General features: G+C 36.6%; 1 protein-coding gene across 2 annotated transcripts; it reads left to right on the top strand.

Annotated features, from left to right (window-relative positions):
- Positions 1 to 1,220: 1,220 nt before the first annotated feature.
- snrpc (small nuclear ribonucleoprotein polypeptide C) lies at positions 1,221 to 6,205 on the top strand. 2 transcript variants are annotated; one of them, XM_014987832.2, is made up of 6 exons: positions 1,221 to 1,335; positions 2,305 to 2,347; positions 2,891 to 2,999; positions 4,370 to 4,429; positions 4,627 to 4,728; positions 5,736 to 6,205. In XM_014987832.2, exons 1-6 carry the CDS (start codon positions 1,328 to 1,330, stop codon positions 5,855 to 5,857), a joined length of 444 nt encoding a protein of 147 aa, XP_014843318.1. In that variant the 5' UTR covers positions 1,221 to 1,327; the 3' UTR covers positions 5,858 to 6,205. The 2 variants fall into 2 exon arrangements, with proteins under 2 accessions (XP_014843318.1, XP_014843317.1); XM_014987831.2 differs by having other exon boundaries at positions 4,624 to 4,728.
- The last annotated feature ends 10,908 nt before the right edge of the window (positions 6,206 to 17,113 follow it).

Genomic DNA, 17,113 nt, shown 5'->3' with positions numbered 1-17,113 from the left:
CATATTTCAGCGCACACCCATAAGAAAGAAACCAATTGAGATTATGCTTCTGGAACTCTGACAGTTATTCATAGAAAATTCAGTGGACATAAGTCTGGAACATTTTAGTTAGGTACAATTTATGAAATTAATTTAAATACTAATACAAAGTGTAAAAATTGGACATCGTGTGCTTTAGTGACACGATGTCACTAAAGCACACATGCCAACATGCACTGTTGGCATGTGTGGATGCCAACAGTGCACCCAGTATATATTTTAGAAATAGGATCCTCAGCATGTTTAAAAAAAATAGATAAAGTATATGAGACATAACTGCTGCACCGTCTGAAGTTAAAGGTGTTTAAAATTTTTAAACTGCATAATAATAATAACTAAATCAGTTATCCCTGATTATAGATTTTATAGATAATTCAGAGCCCAAGTAATTTCCACATCAGAATCTTATTTGTTTTTCTATTATCATTTTATTTATTTATTTATTTATTTATTTATTTATTTATTTATTTATTTATTTATTTATTTATTTATTTATTTATTTATTTATGTGCACTGCTGTTCGATGATTTGAATGTTACAGTCATTCAGTACTGGTTTCTGCATTATTCCATGTAGATAGAAATGTTGTAAAGTCTTTTACATTAAAATCATGATAAAATGAAATCTGCTTTGATAATGTCTATTAAAATTCAATGTCATCATCTTACTGAGCTCTGATTAGTTAACATGACTGTGCCCAATAGCCATTGTTTCACACAAATCACAAATTTTGAAGTCTTGTAGTTACTTTAATTAAACTGTCCTTTCATCTTAAACATTCAACAACCCCATCGAAGGTTGCAAAGGGTTTCAATTCAACATTATCTAAATATTTTTTTTTCTGTTGTACAGTATATTTTTACATTGTAAATTATATATGCTTTTAAATCAACGCTGTGTTTAATATGATAGACTATTTTATTATAATGTCACAAATATTCCACTTGGATCTGGTGATGAATGAATGAATAAGTGAAAAAAGAGAGGTAGAAAAACAGAAAGTACAAAAAAGAAGAAAGAAAGAAACAAAGGGAAAAAGAAATATAAATCATTTTCTATGATTAGTTTAGTCATATTTGCTTCCTTTGTCAAGGCATTATTTAATTTGCATTTATTTATTTATTTATTTTTATTTTTATTTTTATAATAAAATCTACCAATAAAATCTACCGAATTCTCGCGAAGTTTCAGTCTGGTAAGCGGAACTGTCTGCATTCCGCCTTCATAGCGGGTCGGGAAGGTTTTTGGGAGCACAGGAACCCCGCTCTCAACGTAGCTTGCGGACAACATGCCGAAGTAAGTTCATAAATATGCTGTTTTATTTATTTGATATTAAATCTCTCTTAGTTCAGTCGGAGTAATGATTACGTTTTACTTTTACCGAGTCACGAGCTATGCAAAGATAACATTTGAAATCTTTTAACCCATGGTGATCTCTCTTTGTTTGGGACATGTCTATTTGCTGGAACGACTCTCAATGGAAACGTCTACCTTTATTGGGGATCTATGAAACAATAAGACACACATTGAGTAGTTTTTCGAAGATAATTATTTTGTAATATTTTAGCAACTGTTATATATATCTTCACACAAGTCATTCTGTAATTGTGCTATTTTTCGATCGCATCTCAGTTCTATGACTGATTTGTGCAAAATATGGTGCTCATTTCGGACTTTTAATCTTGTAATATTTAATAGTCATTCACATTTTTTTCAACGAACAAGGAAAGATTCTAATCCTCTAGTCTGAAACACAAGAGAACTGTACATTTAAGCCAGCACTCCCTAGAAACAAGCCAGATTTTTAGAAAGATAAAATTTTAGGACATATATATATATATATATATATATATATATATATATATTTAAATGTTGTTGTTTAGGTAATTCTTAGTCCAAAAGTATTCTAAGCTAAATATCAAAACATTTGATATGGATATAATCAAAAATATCTCAGAATATTAAACTGGTTGAGACATTTATTGACCACAAGTAATGTAAATCCTGAGTTTTGATGGGTTTAATGATTAAGAAATGTATTACTTTTTAGATATATTACCTGCCAGTCACTGATCAGAGCTGACTTTTTCTGGTCAGCCTGTATATTCGAAAAGGGTGGAATATTTAGTCAATTTTTCTAAATGCAGTTGTGAATTATGTCCTCTCTTTCTTCCGGTGCATTTGGAAATTGGCATGCAATTTTGACTTATACATCAGTGCATTTGTTTCTATTGACAATACATTTTTTCTAATTTTATTCCACAGGTTTTATTGTGACTATTGTGATACATACCTTACACATGATTCGGTAAGTGACAATTGTTTCTACCTAAATTGTTGACTAGATTTTTACATGACGATTCATAAATTGATGGATAAATTATTCACCATTTATGTCTAGTTGGAATATTTGTTTTCACAATAAAGTTGGATCATGTGAAGAACATACGAGTGGTCTTAAAGTTCATTCTTATTTTGTTCCTTCTGAATTTAATATAATTATACATATTATGTTGTGAGAGCTTGAAAACAAAAGTCAAGTTCCTTGTTTTTTCACACAATCTTGATAAATGAAGCTGATCTGACTCATGTAAAACTGTCCTCTGAAAGTGAACATGATATGATAGATTTTTTTCTCTTTTCACATCGCAGTTAGTCATAAATTTATTAAGTAGAAACCTCAGCTAAAGTTGCAAAATGATCCAAAAAATTATAGTTGCTTGTAACAGCCATTCGCCCAAGCTAAATGTACTCTGGCCTTTGCCTTCTTTGTGTAGCACATTGAGTATTTAGTACATTTTACAACATTTTGCTTAAACTTAACCAGCTCTCCTTTCTGTTTCTGTCTTAGCCTTCAGTGAGGAAGACTCACTGCAGTGGCCGAAAACACAAAGAAAATGTGAAAGATTACTACCAGAAATGGATGGAGGAGCAGGCGCAAAGCTTGATTGATAAAACAAGTAAGTAAATGTCTGTCCATCTCTGGACTTTAACTAAAGTTAGTTTCTGGAGTAACTAAGAAAAATGTTGCACACATTTGAGAATATTTATGACTTGATTGGCCTTCATGTTGGGAATGTTTGTATCTTTCTGGATTACTCTGTTCTAAAATGCTTTGCATAAATCTGGAAAAGCTATGCTTTCCAATTATATATTCAGCATGTCCCTACTTGTACATCACTTTCTAGTTAAAATAATCCACTTTATTTAGTATGTACTTTTGAATAGGATGCCAAGATCTGATATGTCTTTGTTAGATTTTGCTAACACAAGTTAAATTGGATCACAATTCATTTCTTACTCCATCTCATAAAACACACACATTTTGTCAATGTTTGTTTTTTGTTTGTTTTGTTTTGTTTTGGGTTTTTTATTTAGCCAAAGTGAGTTATGTGTGCCCGCCTTCTCTCTGCTTCCAGACAGTAAAAGTCATTTTGTCTTAAAATTGAATCAATGTTCTTATGTCGTTCAATTTTTCACACAAATTGGCTGTCTTATCCATTTATCACCCCATAATCATAATGTTTCCATCGAGGAAAACACATTATTTATAGAACAAACCAATACATTTAAGACATACACTTTGGATGCATGTGAGTAATTTAGGATACTTTAAAATGTTTGAGATTTATTTTAAAAGGAAAACCTTGTATGATATAGAAACTTGTTGAATAGAATGTGAAACACTTAATGTGCTTATTGTGACTTATTTCTTGCAGCTAATGAATTTCAAAATCAGTTCAGAAAATTGGAGAAGCACATTAACCAATGAAATTTTCGCAATGTACTAGTGATTTTTTTTTCTATATTAAGTCAAGTGGTCAAATGTGGACAATAAAAGGCTGTTGCATATTCCACATGTGGGATTTCAAAGCTCTTTTCTCACACACTGGCCTCTCTCTCTCTGTCACAGTTTATTTTTCTCCCCCTCTGAGATTACAAACCTCTAATCCACACAAAGCTGATGCATAGTTTGGCCCATAACTGAGGATGTGACGTTTGGCAGATGAAATGCTTCTTCGCAACAAAAAGATCATTCTTTGCTCCTTAATGTTTTGGTTTATTGGTAATGCCATTCATTCTGCACCCACACTTAAAGCAGCTGCAGACAATGGCATTACATGATGAATTTGCAATGGTGAAATGTTAAAGGCCTCGTGCATTTGGCTCTATTGTTTGCATTCTGTGTGTAGTTTATGGATGACATTAAATCTCGACACAAAAAGCCAGTGACAGTACGTGTTCTTTATGTACTTTATGATTTCTACGATGAATCATTTGTCTGATGCTTTTGAGTGTGTTAATATATTTTGCCTTTCTTACTCAACAGCGGCTGCTTTTCAGCAGGGAAAGATTCCCCCCACACCGTTCCCTGGTGGTCCTCCTCCAGGTGAGTTTGTCATTTCAGATCCCTTCGAATTCAAGTCAAAAATATTTCCAATTAATACTTGTTGTATTTATTTTTTAATTTTTGAAAATGTAGGCAGTTTCATTTTAATCAAACAGCGACATATTAGCAAATCTTGCAACTTGCTATTCACATATGTTGCAGTGTCTCTGTAATATTTTGTGTTTGTGGCATAGCAGGACCTCCACGGCCAGGCATGCTACCAACACCTCCAATGGGAGGCCCTCCAATGATGCCTATGATGGGGCCTCCGCCTCATGGGATGATGCCCGGTGGGCCTGGTAAGGAGCAGCTTTCTTTTGAAGCGCCTTTGACCTTTCCAGGGTTTTAAATGCACCCTGAAAAATCACGCTTTTTTTGTTGTTGTTTGTTTTGTGTAATTTTGGATTGCAGATCTATCTTACCTCCTCAGAACAACCAAGTCTGTGTTCACTCACTAAGACACCCGAAAAGGTCATGAGTAGAAAGCTGATCATTCATTATGCAGTTAATGATTCTCTGCAGTTTGGTTCACGAAGTCCAGCATGATGCGACCGTTGCCTAAAGCTTATAGCAGCACAGATCTGCAGTGTACAATAAGTCAATATTTATTCATGTGTTTACAGTGAAATGATAGCCATTTCTTAGAGGGGAAGTATTATGTAAAATCCACTTTTTGGGGCTTTACATCATGTTAAATTGTTATTCCCTCATCAAAAACTTACCTGGAGTGTTGCTTTGATTCTTTCATGAATCTTTTAATCTTCCATGGTAACTATTCAGGTGTGCAAAATGCTTGGTCTCACCAAGAGCTGCTTTTTCCATGGAGCTACCGTCTCCAATCTTCCAAGCTTTGGCCTTAACTTCCCCACTCAACTCCTCCAGACTAGCAGCAGTTAAACACCTGGTGAAACTGCGCATCTGTTGAGCTACTCATACGAGCTACTTCTCAGATACAACATTAAGACTTATTGGAGGAACAATGTTGTGATGATGTGCTGAAGGTGGAGTGTAAGAAAGAGCTGGAGCTTCTTAAAGTGACAGAGGCCCAATGTCAAGGTGTTAAATTAGGAAGTCAAATGTCTTTTTAGTCATGTTTGATATATCCACCATTTTTATAGCAACTGAAGTTACTTGATGGTCCCATTTCACAGCACAATGTGCCTGCAAAATACATAAAACTGCCCCTTTAAATGTTTGTAAAATGATCACTATTTGTATTGCTGTGTTGTTGTAAAATGATCACCATTTGTATTGCTGTGTTGTTGTAAAGCCTCCTCTCAGCTCTGTGTCCTATTTTCCACTGTAGGAGGCATGAGGCCACCGATGGGAGGACCCATGCAGATGATGCCAGGACCTCCACACATGATGCGTCACCCTCGTCCCATGATGATGCCCGTCAGGCCAGGCATGGTGCGACCAGACAGATAAAGCCGAGAAGACTTTGCGCTCTCATTGTTGCCATGAACAGATACTGTCCAGGGAAGATGCTTCAATTTTTTTTTTTCAGTGCAACTTTCACATCTGTTCCAGCTGGAACATAACCTTCACCTTACAGTTGTCATTTTTATTAAAATTCTTATTGTCTGATATTTATTTACTGGGTTTGAGTCAATCTAAGAACCTAGAATAATCTCTCCCTCCACAGACAAACTGTTCAGCACACATGTGAGTGTTTGACTTGACGTTAGATGCTCCCCCCGACCCCCCTTTGTTGTGGTTTTAAATGATTTTGTACATCACTTGCATTGGTTGAGAAATAAAAACAATTCTTGGAAATTCTTTTTTTTTTAATTTATTTATTTTTGCCCTGTCTTGTCAAAAACCTTTGAATTCACAAATGCAGTAGATTACGTTATGTTAAGAGTATCATCAAAAATTTCATGTAATTCAGCTATTTAGTTAAAGAAATTTAGGCGTGTTGAGTAGTGTCATTTCTCACAGAATTATGCTTCGATTGTTTCTCTTAATGGTGATGATTTTGGGTACTAGCTAATGAAAATCAAACTGATGTCATCAATACAATAATATTAGGACTTTGATCTTCTAAATATGCCCACCTGAAAAGTAAGATATTATTGAACATTTAAAAAATTATTTTTTTTATGTTTTGCTTTCTTAAACATTAAACTTTAGACTAAACAGTTATTCAGTCATTGACACCCTCAACAAAAAATTTCTCATCAAATGTTGAGAAAAGGAATTTACATTTTTCTTCAACTTAAATCATTAAAATAAACTGAAATAAATACATGACGCATTACGATTATATGGAAGTTGAATTCAAATGATGAACTTTAAATATGACATCTTAATTAATTAAGATGTACCTGTACAGCTGTGGGTAGTTCATATCAGATGATACAAGTAACATTTCTGAGTAGGTTTAGTATTGGGCATGTGTAAATTTACCCAATACTAAAACAAGGACTTTAGATTTCTGTCCTTGTTTTGAGTGGTGAGCAGAACTTTGTTGCCATTTAAGAAGCTGAAAATTGTTCATTAAAAATTCTGTCTAACTTTTATCTGTTGAAGGATTCACACTAACTTACCGTCAGAAAACCTCTGGGTTTATGCTTCTCTCCCCTTGCAATTTCATACCTTTCTCGATCATTCTCGGTTCTTTTGTTAAAAGAATTTCAAGAACGAACTCATAGATATTAATATTTATGAGTGTATAAAATCTCCTGTTAGAAGAATCCCAGCTGAAACAATAATTTTCACATTTGGCAATTAATTTGGAGAGACTGGGTTTTTTGTGGGTTTTAGTATAAGGCTCCAAATTATTTGCTGCTGTTGCATTCGTTTTTTTACTTCCTCATGTTGAATGCAAATGTTGGCATTACTGTGTATCTGTAGAGACATTGATTTATGATGCGGTTAGCATTAAAACGCTGCGTCCCAGAAATTTGAGTTCTTACTTGGCAGTTGGATGCACTCTGGAGCTGTTGACAGAATTAAAAGGTGTGTTCAAAACTGAACCTGACACTACATCACTCAGAAGGAAAAACAATGTTTGCTTTTTCTCAGAGAAGAAGAGGGAGGGTAAAAAAAGGTGAAGCTTGATCAAAGCGATGCTGTCTAACTGATGCATCCAGAGCTCATCTCTGCCTTAAGATACACAGGGTTGACTGCGTTACGTCACACAAGTTGTTTAAAAAAAGCCACACCATTCTGAAAGTTTTGGGCACATTATACCCATTTGTCACAACAAAAAAATGATGGGTTTTTTTTTTTTTGGTTTTTTTTTCCGGTAAATGTGAGACTGAAAGATGAGCTTTTTTCAGGATTCTCAGTCATAAATGTGATTAGTTTGAACCCAACATAATCGCATAATAAAGCTCTACTGAATGGAAGTACCTTATTAATGTGTTTAAAACTGTTCCTGTGATAGTTTTCTGACCTGAACAGAGTGTACCCACATCTAAAATGTGCATCACAGTGACCGTTGCTAGCAAATAGAGCAAACAGATGGATATTTCTAATATTTCTGCCTCAGATAAATGAGAAAGTTCACCCAACCCCTCATTAATCTACTCAGCCAGGCGTGTTTGAAGAATTACAAGTGTTATGTAAGAATCATCTGCAGCCAATGAATTGTTATCCCAGCTGACATTTGTATGCACAATGCCTTCCAAGACTTCAGTGCCCTCCTCTATGCTTGGTTGTGTGTGCTCACAAACATTCGCCTTTAACTATGAAATGGTTTCAACAGATGGAGCCAGAGAGTCATGATGCTCTGCAACTACAGCCAAGACACTGGGATGATGTGCAGTGACTGATTTCTGTGCTTCCACGGACTGTCAAATTTCTTTGTATCTCACACACCCAGAGGACATTTTCGTGGCTCTGTGGGTTAAGAAATTTCTAGGCCACGTATAAAAGAGGAGCTAATTTGTTGAGGAGAGATATCCATATGCTTTACGCCATGTTTGCCAATTTCAGAACGGAGGGAAATTATGACAAAGACAATGCAGTTACATGGCTGTGCACAACATCACCTAACTTTTGAGAGATGCCATTTAGGCCTTTTGTACATTTTGATCCTCAGAGACCCACACAGATTACATACAAGCCCCTCTTAAAGGCTGGACTAGTAAACATGCAGTTTCCACATCAACAAGACCAAAATGAAGCCGTGTTAACGCTCATTTAATGTGTATGTCTGGCATAGGCGGATGCTTATGTGTCATCTTAAATCCGCGGTGCCTTTATGAATATTCAGTCCAGCAATGATGGGGTATGCTGCCCCGAAGGGAATGAAGTGGAGTGGCGGAGAGTGTTTATGACTGGAGTTAAGAAAATCATAGAAAATCTGGATTATACTAAGCCTTACTGGAAGAAACACGCTTTTAAGCATTTAGTAAAAAGCTGATCTCCTTAGGTGTGTTTTTGTAAAGAAGTTCATGGTGTTAGTTTTACAGAAACTTCACAGTTAACCATTTGTCTTTCCCTCAGTCTGTGGTTTTTCCAGCTTCCACATTTAAAATGTGACTACTGCGAGATTAACTGCAATAAATTCTGTGACTTTTAAGAATTTACCTAAACAACTCTGGAAATGTTAATTCAGTACTTCCCATACAGCACATACCTCTGAGTGTAAGAACATCAGCTTGTAAAAGCAGCAACGTTTGTTTCCTCGCCAATGGCTGCAAGAGCAAAAATCAGATCTTTCTGTCTCACAGCCTTGATTTGAGAATTCTTCTTACTGGTTGTTTCTAGATTCATTGTCTGACTAGAAGTATTTTCTTTTTCATTTCATATCTGACAAATATTGTGTGACTGGTCAGAAATGGTTACTGTAGAATGGTTACTACAGTGACAAAAGCTGCAGTTGGATGGACCTATGATGACTTCCTGCACTTGAGTTCTTCTAAAGAACAAAATGTCCTTGTTCTTGTTCCTGCTACCTCGACAAAAAGAATACTTTTCTCTTTTCTTGCCAGTTACAGACCTTTGACATGAGTTTGGAATCTATTAAAATTAGACTTTAATGTTTGTAATAATGAAATGAAATGAAATGAAATTTTATTCGAACATGATACAAATATAAAAATAAAATAGTGCACAGTAACAAGGAGTGCATAAGAAAGAAGAGAAAATACAGATTTTTTTGTTTCAGTTAACATATCATGCTCAAAATGGGGTAGGAAGAAGTGAGAACTTATAAACTCCTACCCCTAAACACTTGAAACTTTAGAGTCCTACTGTCATTAAAAAAATCAAAATCAAAGTGGCAGTCAGAAGTAACAGTTACTAATATTTACCTATACATTTTCCCATTTTATGCTGGTTTGTCTTTCTAAACCCTTACACCAAGTTATCTGCAATACACACCTTATTGCTTTCTGTCACCCATATGTGTATCTATTGAAAATTACCTCTTTGTACTTTCTTTTGAATTGTGTTAAACTATTGCTTTGTTTTAAATCTTCATGTAACTTGTTCCATAACTTTACACCTTTAATTGAAATACAGAAGCTTTTTCTTGTTGTTCTAAAATTGCGGATCTTGAAGTTTGAGTGACCCCTTAAGTTATACCCCCCTTCTCTTTCAGAAAACGTGCTCTGTATGTGCTCAGGTAACAACTTTTTAGATACTTTGAACATAAACTGAGCCATTTTAAATTCTACAAGCTCGTCAAATTTGAGAATTCTGGATTTTATGAAGAGCGGGTTTGTATGCTCATAATAACCGACATTATGGATGATTCTAATGGCTCGTTTCTGTAGGACGGTTACCGGATGTAAAGAGCTCTTGTAATTAACTCCCCACACTTCACAGCAATATGATAGATATGGTAAAATCAGAGAGTTATATAGAATATGAAGTGATTTAACATTCAATACATGTCTAGCTCTAGCCAATATGGATATACTTCTACTGAGTTTACTCTGTAAATGTTTAATATGAGGTTTCCAACTGATTTTGTCATCTATTATTAGACCGAGGAACTTATTAGCAAAAACCCTTTGTAGAGTTACGTCCTCTATTTGAACTTGGATTTCAGTATTTTTATAACAGTTCCCAAAGACCATGATTTTCGTCTTGTCCAAATTTAGGGATAATTTGTTATGGTCAAACCATATCTTTAACTTACTAATCTCTGAAGTGACTGTTGAGAGAAGATGCTCTAAATTGTCGCCAGAGGCTAGAATATTTGTGTCATCAGCGAATAAGATAAATTTTAATACATTGGACACTTTACTGATATCATTTATATAAAGATTAAATAAAATTGGTCCCAATACTGATCCTTGTGGTACTCCACAGACAGTCTCCTGCCAATCAGATTCCACATCTCCCAATTTCACAAATTGTTTCCGGCTCTTTAAATAACTCCTCATCCAGTCAGAAACTACTCCCCTAATTCCATAGCGTTCTAATTTTTTAAGTAAGATTTCATGATTTATTGTATCAAAAGCTTTCTTTAGATCTATAAATATCCCTACTGCCAGTTTCTTACTATCTGTTGCGTTGGTTATTTCTTCTATTAAGTCAGTTACAGCCAGCGATGTTGACCGGTTTGCTCTGAATCCATATTGACTGCTAATAAGTAGCGAATGTTTTTCTATGAATTGTTCCAGTCTTTTCTTAAAGAGTTTTTCCAGAATTTTAGAAAATTGTGGGAGAAGAGAGACAGGCCTGTAGTTAGTGAAGAGGTGTTTGTTGCCAGTTTTATACATTGGTTTGACCTTAGCTATTTTCATTTTGTTGGGAAATGATCCTGTTTGAAATGATAAATTGCAAATATAAGTTAGTGGTTTAGAGATTCCTTTAATTACTATTTTAATAGTTTTCATGTCCAGATCATCACAGTCAGTGGAAGTCTTATTTTTACAGTTATTCACAATGTTTATGATTTCTTCTTCTAGTACAGGGTTGAGATATAAGGAGCTGGGATTATTCTCAATTAGATATTGCTGAGTTGCAGTTTTTGTAGTCGGTATTTTTTCTGCTAATTGAGGTCCTATATTAACAAAAAATCTATTGAAATTATTGACGACACTTTTCAAATCAGTAATATTCTGTTCATTATCTATAAAATAGTCTGGATAGTTGTTATTGTTAGATTTTCTAATAACTCTATTTAAAATATTCCATGTTTCCTTAATGTTGTTTTTATTCCTATCCAGTAATTTATGATAATAGTCCTTTTTACATGTTTTTATAATATTAGTTAACTTATTTTTATATTTCTTATATTTGTTTTCTGATTCAGACGTTCTATGTTTTAGAAATTCTCTATAAAGTTTGTTTTTCTTTTTACATGCCTTTTGTATTCCTTTTGTGATCCACTGTTCATTTTTTTGATTGCTTTTCCTGTTATATTGTTTGATTGGGCAGTGCTTGTTATATAATATTTTAAATGTTTTTAAAAATTCTTCATATGCTAAATTCACATCATTCATTTTATATATTAATCTCCAATCGTAGGCCAACAACTCAGCTTGTAGAGCTTTTAGTGTCTCTTCAGACGTAACCCGTCTGTAATGCGTCTCTATTTTTTGATCGTCTGTTTTGCACTTACAGTCGTAGACTATGAACACTGGTAAGTGATCAGTTATGTCATTCATTAATATTCCACTAGTTAAATTATTTTCCAGCACATTTGTAAAAATATTATCAATTAAGGTAGCGCAGTGCGATGTAATGCGACTGGGCCTGGTGATTTTAGGATACAGGCTTAAACTGAACATGGTGTTAATAAATTCTTCAGTCATTCTATGTTTATTTGGATTGAGAAGGTCAATATTGAAATCCCCACAGAAAAATGTTATTTTTTGATTAATTGTTATAAATTTTTCTTCTATCCAGTTGTTGAGTACTTCAATGTTTGATCCAGGGGCTCTATAAATGCAACTCACTAAGACATTTTTCCTTTTTTCCACGAGTATTTCTATAGTCACACATTCAAACATGTTGTCCATCACAGTTGACATTGTTTCGATCAACTTATAATTAATCTTCTTGTCAACATATAAAGCTACTCCCCCTCCATTTTTGTTTTCTCTGTTCTTACAAACCATTTCATAACCATTTATTTCAAAATCTATGCCCTTATCACTATTGAGCCAAGTTTCTGATAAGGCAATAACATTGAAGGTCTGTGAAAGTTGTTGGAGGTATTGTTTGATGCTGTCAAAATTTGCATAAAGGCTTCTGCTATTAAAGTGAATTATTGACAGCTTTTGTTCTGTTTTAATGCTGTTGTTGAACTGATCATCGCTGTAATAGTGACAACTATCATTGCTGACATTATAGAAGTTGTTATCAGGATCAATGTCAGTTTCAATATCTTGCTGATGATAGTTTCTGTGTTGGAATACTGGTAGCTCTATATCCTCATAGGCCGTGATCTGTTTCATGTTTCTCTTTCAGAAGTGAACGTCAGCTATGTCTGGCTGTCTGTCATACATTGTTGGATAATTTAGGGGTACTAGTACGTGGATGGGTGATCAACTTATCATAACGTAGGTAAGCGATGTCCCCTCTTTGACGTGCTGCTTTTAAGTCCGGCATTAGTTCCGCCCTCCTTTTCCTTACTGCATCCGTGAAGTCTTCGTTAATGAAAATCTTAGATCCCTTAAGTGCCTTGGTGCTCTGCAGAATAGTTGATCTGTCCTTGTATCGTAAAAATTTGACAACAATGGGCCTGGGTCTGTCTCCTCTATGTTTACCGGTGCGGTGAGCTCTCTCAATATCAACCTTATGTTGAAAGTTTAGCTTTTCATTTAAAATAGTTTTCACTTTCTCCTCAGTCTCAGCCCAAGTCTCATTTGGTGATTCAGTAATTCCATCAAAAACCAGATTGTTTCTCCTTGATTGCCCCTCAAGGTACTCCATTTTATCAGTGATAGTCATCATACCCTCACATACTTTAAATATGTCTGACTGCACCGTGTCACTTCGGTTCTTGTGCTTAGCACTTTCTACTTTAATGTCGTCAATATCTTTCTGTGTAAATTGCAGGCTGGTTTTAATGTCCTGTAGTTCTCGTGTCATTGCGTCCATTCTGGTGTTAGTAGTGTCCACAATGATTTTAACAAAACCCTTAAAATTGTCCTGTTGTTGTTGGAGTAACTCCATATACATTTGCTTTTGCTGGCTCAGCAACTCTTTGACTTGCGTGAGTGATACATAGTCCTCATCTTGTCTCCCGTCGGTCTTGGATCCTTTTGGAGGCATTATTTCGCTTCTTTTTGCCTGTCGCTTCCTTAAGGCTCCTACTCAGCAGTTGGAGGCCACTGCGCTGTCTCTCTCGGCTTGCTGTCAATCCAACGTATCGTTTTCCACTGGTTTTGTCCTCTGTTAGGTCGGTTAACTGCCGGACGTTGGCCTCGTCCCGGTTAGCAGCCGCGATGTTAGCAAGCTAGCCGCAGCAAGCTAGCCGCACTGTCGCTCTGTGAACACAGACACCCTGGGCCAGACGCGTTGTCCAAGCACAGCCGATCTCTCGCTGTTCAGCTGACTGTGGTGGATAGCGGTACTTACGGACAAGGCAGAGTTTTACCTCTGCCTGCTGTCAATCCAACGCGTCGTTTTCCACTGGTTGTTTTCTCGGTTAGGTCGGTTAGCTGCCGGGCGTTGGCCTCGTCCCGGTTAGCAGCCGCGATGTTAGCAAGCTAGCCGCAGCAAGCTAGCCGCACTGTCGCTCTGTGAACACAGACACCCTGGGCCAGACGCGTTGTCCAAGCACAGCCGATCTCTCGCTGTTCAGCTGACTGTGGTGGATAGCGGTACTTACGGACAAGGCAGAGTTTTACCTCTGCCTGCTGTCAATCCAACGCGTCGTTTTCCACTGGTTGTTTTCTCGGTTAGCTGGGTTAGCTGCCGGGCGTTGGCCTCGTCCCGGTTAGCAGCCGCGAGAATGAAAATCTGAATAATGCTTGGATCTATACCATAACAATGAGCAATAATTAACCACAATGATTTGATGATAAAATTAACTATATTACAAGTTTAAAGTTAGGCTTGAGAAACACCATTTAGATTGGAATTTAGCTTGATATGGTAAAAAAAAAGGCTCTGTTTTTATTAATTGAATCCTATAAAACATTTTTGTTAGTTGAAACATAAACACTTATTATATTTTGCAAACGTTTAATTATATAATCGTATTTAGACAAAAAGAACAACAATAATAGTTAAAGCAAGTAAAGTAGTGCAGTATCCGATCAAACTGCACATACAAAATGGCAATAATGTAATTACAATGTTAACCAGTTATTTGCTTTGCAAATAAAACAAAAAGCCAAATAAAAAAAATTTAAATTTCAAAGTCAAATCTTTAATCATTTAATCTCCAGTGAGGAGGAAGATACTGAAATTATCTTCCAAAGTGATCAAAGCTACTCTTGGTTAAACACAACCAGGTGGTAAATATGCATTTCCTCTACATTAGATTGTGTTTTCCTTCGGGTAGATCAGTAAGAGAAGCTGAATCATATTCTCCTCTTCCTCCTGGGGGATATTTAGCGTTAGCCGCTCCCAAGGCAGCTGAGGAGATAAAACTCCTCCTGTGGGACCTGAATCCTCCACACAGTCTCAGCTCAGATAGCCTTGCTTTATAGAGCTCTGAATGAAGGCCAGTAGCAGTCTACTCAAATGATATCCCGGTTTTACTCTCTATTTGTTCCTGCTGTATACGGATTCTGCCTCTTCTGGTTGTACAGTTCCTACTAAGCTTCATAACAACATGCTGAGATCTTTTCCTGAACAGAAACTCTTGGCTCAGTTTTTAAATGTTTGCATTAAGGATGAAATGATGCTAAAATGAGCTGCAACAGACAGAAGGCTTCAGATTCAGGTTATGATGTCTTTTGTCTGTGATCACACTGAAGCATTAAACTGGTAGCATTGCTTTAGGTCTAAAGGCTAAGTAGCGCAAAGTAAAAGTCTTTCGAGGTTTGCTGCAATTTCTCCTCAGTTTTATCAGTTTTCCAGTGCAGTTCATGCTCACCTCCTTGATATTCCTGTCACAAGTGAATGCATTAATGTGCCGAATATCAGAGCTCACAGGAGACGCACTCAGAAAACGATTCTGCGCAGCCCCTGGGCCCATCAGCAAGGCTGTGCAGGAGAAAGGCTTAAGAAGGTTTGCTGATTGATTAACTGTTTGTAGCAAACAACTTTGACTGTGACTGACTGACGGCCAGACTCGTCCAGATTTACGCTCTCTGCGGGATTATTCAGGTTCTGAATTCATGATTGTGCATCTTCTTTTGCTCCCAGCACACATTTAGCAGTCTTACCACTCAACAGCCTTGGCTGAATGGAGGACAATAATCCCCTGACTAGCTTCTCCTCCCATGACTGCATGAAGACTAGGATGATGCTGGGGAGTACGGCGAGCAAGGATGATTGCACAGGGCTGCTAGTTGGGCTGTGGATTAAAGGAATCCGCAAGAAAGAAATCAGTCTGCGAGGCAAAGATTTTAGCAGACTTCCACTACCACCTTTCTCGTTTAGTTTTGTCTCCCTCGCCATCTCTTGTTCCTCCTCCTCCCTCTTGTCTCATTCTCTCTGCTGCCGCGCTACCAACACTACTCTGTAATTTAATCCATTTAGTCATGGCTCCAGATCAATATCCATTTTCCTGGGCCTCAGGGAGAGCTGCTTGAATATGCTCGTTCCAAGCAGCGGTGGCGTTGGCCAGCGGGGGCTCTGATGGGCCCGAGGGCCGATGCAGACGTCCTACACTACACTATCTGGGGAAACAAAGCAGAGTTAAAAACCCTAGCTGCAGATGTTAGATGTTGTACTGCACAGCTTGCCTTGTTTGCCAGTGAATGACATCAGATTCAGTTAAGTCTGATTCGATTAGGGGGGTCTTGTCAGTGACCAGGAAGTGAGGTGGAATTACTGTTATTTCAGCTCCCTGCAGGATTGATTTACTGTCAGCACAACACAAGTGCGGCTACTTTAACTGTACAACTGTACAGCATACATTTACTGACAAGGTTGTTCTTGAGACCATCAGCAAGATGTCGCAATGTGAGTAAAAGAAGTTGCTGCCATTGAGCAAATGCTCTGAGTGTAGATACTGTAATATTTCCTGCTGTTCCACTTAAGAATAAATATTCTGCAACCCGCTGTGCGGTCGCCTGCCTGTGGCCAGCTGACCGCACAGCTTTCTCCTTCACCTGCTCCACTCTGCCATGTTTTATAAATATCCACGTTAAATTTTCAGCTGTCATTATTTGCATGCAAACCATTATGTATTAAAAGATGAGCTCTCTAAAGTCAAAAGGACAGGCACAGTTTACGTGATGGGTCAGCAGCGAATCAGATAATGAGTAACTTTAAATCACATTAGTGGTCATAATTCAGCCAGCTTTACTGGTTATAAAATATCAAACACTCTGCCTTTTGATTAGTTAATTTTAAATGTAGTTGATAACGGATGCACAGCAGAAGCTGTGTATGAATTTACAATTGTGCTTGCTCATTATCGTCATATTTTAGTGGCAAGAAATAAAATTAAGTTGCTCAGATTCTGACAAAACATCTACATTTTAACATCTCCATCACCATAGATACCATTTGATGCAATTTAAAGTATTTTTGGACAGCCATGAAATAGAGCCTAATGCCATGTTGTGAATCTAAGACACTGAAACTCACAGGAAGCCATCTTGTATGTTTTAGATCTCCAAAAGTGTAAATCTGGAAAAACCTTCAGCT

This window comes from Poecilia mexicana, unplaced genomic scaffold, assembly GCF_051168715.1.
Source record: "Poecilia mexicana isolate PSO_F unplaced genomic scaffold, ASM5116871v1 scaffold_5, whole genome shotgun sequence".
NCBI lineage: Eukaryota > Metazoa > Chordata > Actinopteri > Cyprinodontiformes > Poeciliidae > Poecilia > Poecilia mexicana.
Note: the sequence above shows the minus strand (reverse complement) of the source record. Positions and strands in the feature narration are given on the sequence as shown.

Coding starts and splice junctions, on each gene's coding strand:
- snrpc (XM_014987831.2), top strand. Junction 3,000..4,369: donor AAGCTTGATTGATAAAACAA/GTAAGTAAATGT, acceptor CTTACTCAACAG/CGGCTGCTTTTCAGCAGGGA. Junction 4,430..4,623: donor CCCTGGTGGTCCTCCTCCAG/GTGAGTTTGTCA, acceptor TTTGTGGCATAG/CAGGACCTCCACGGCCAGGC.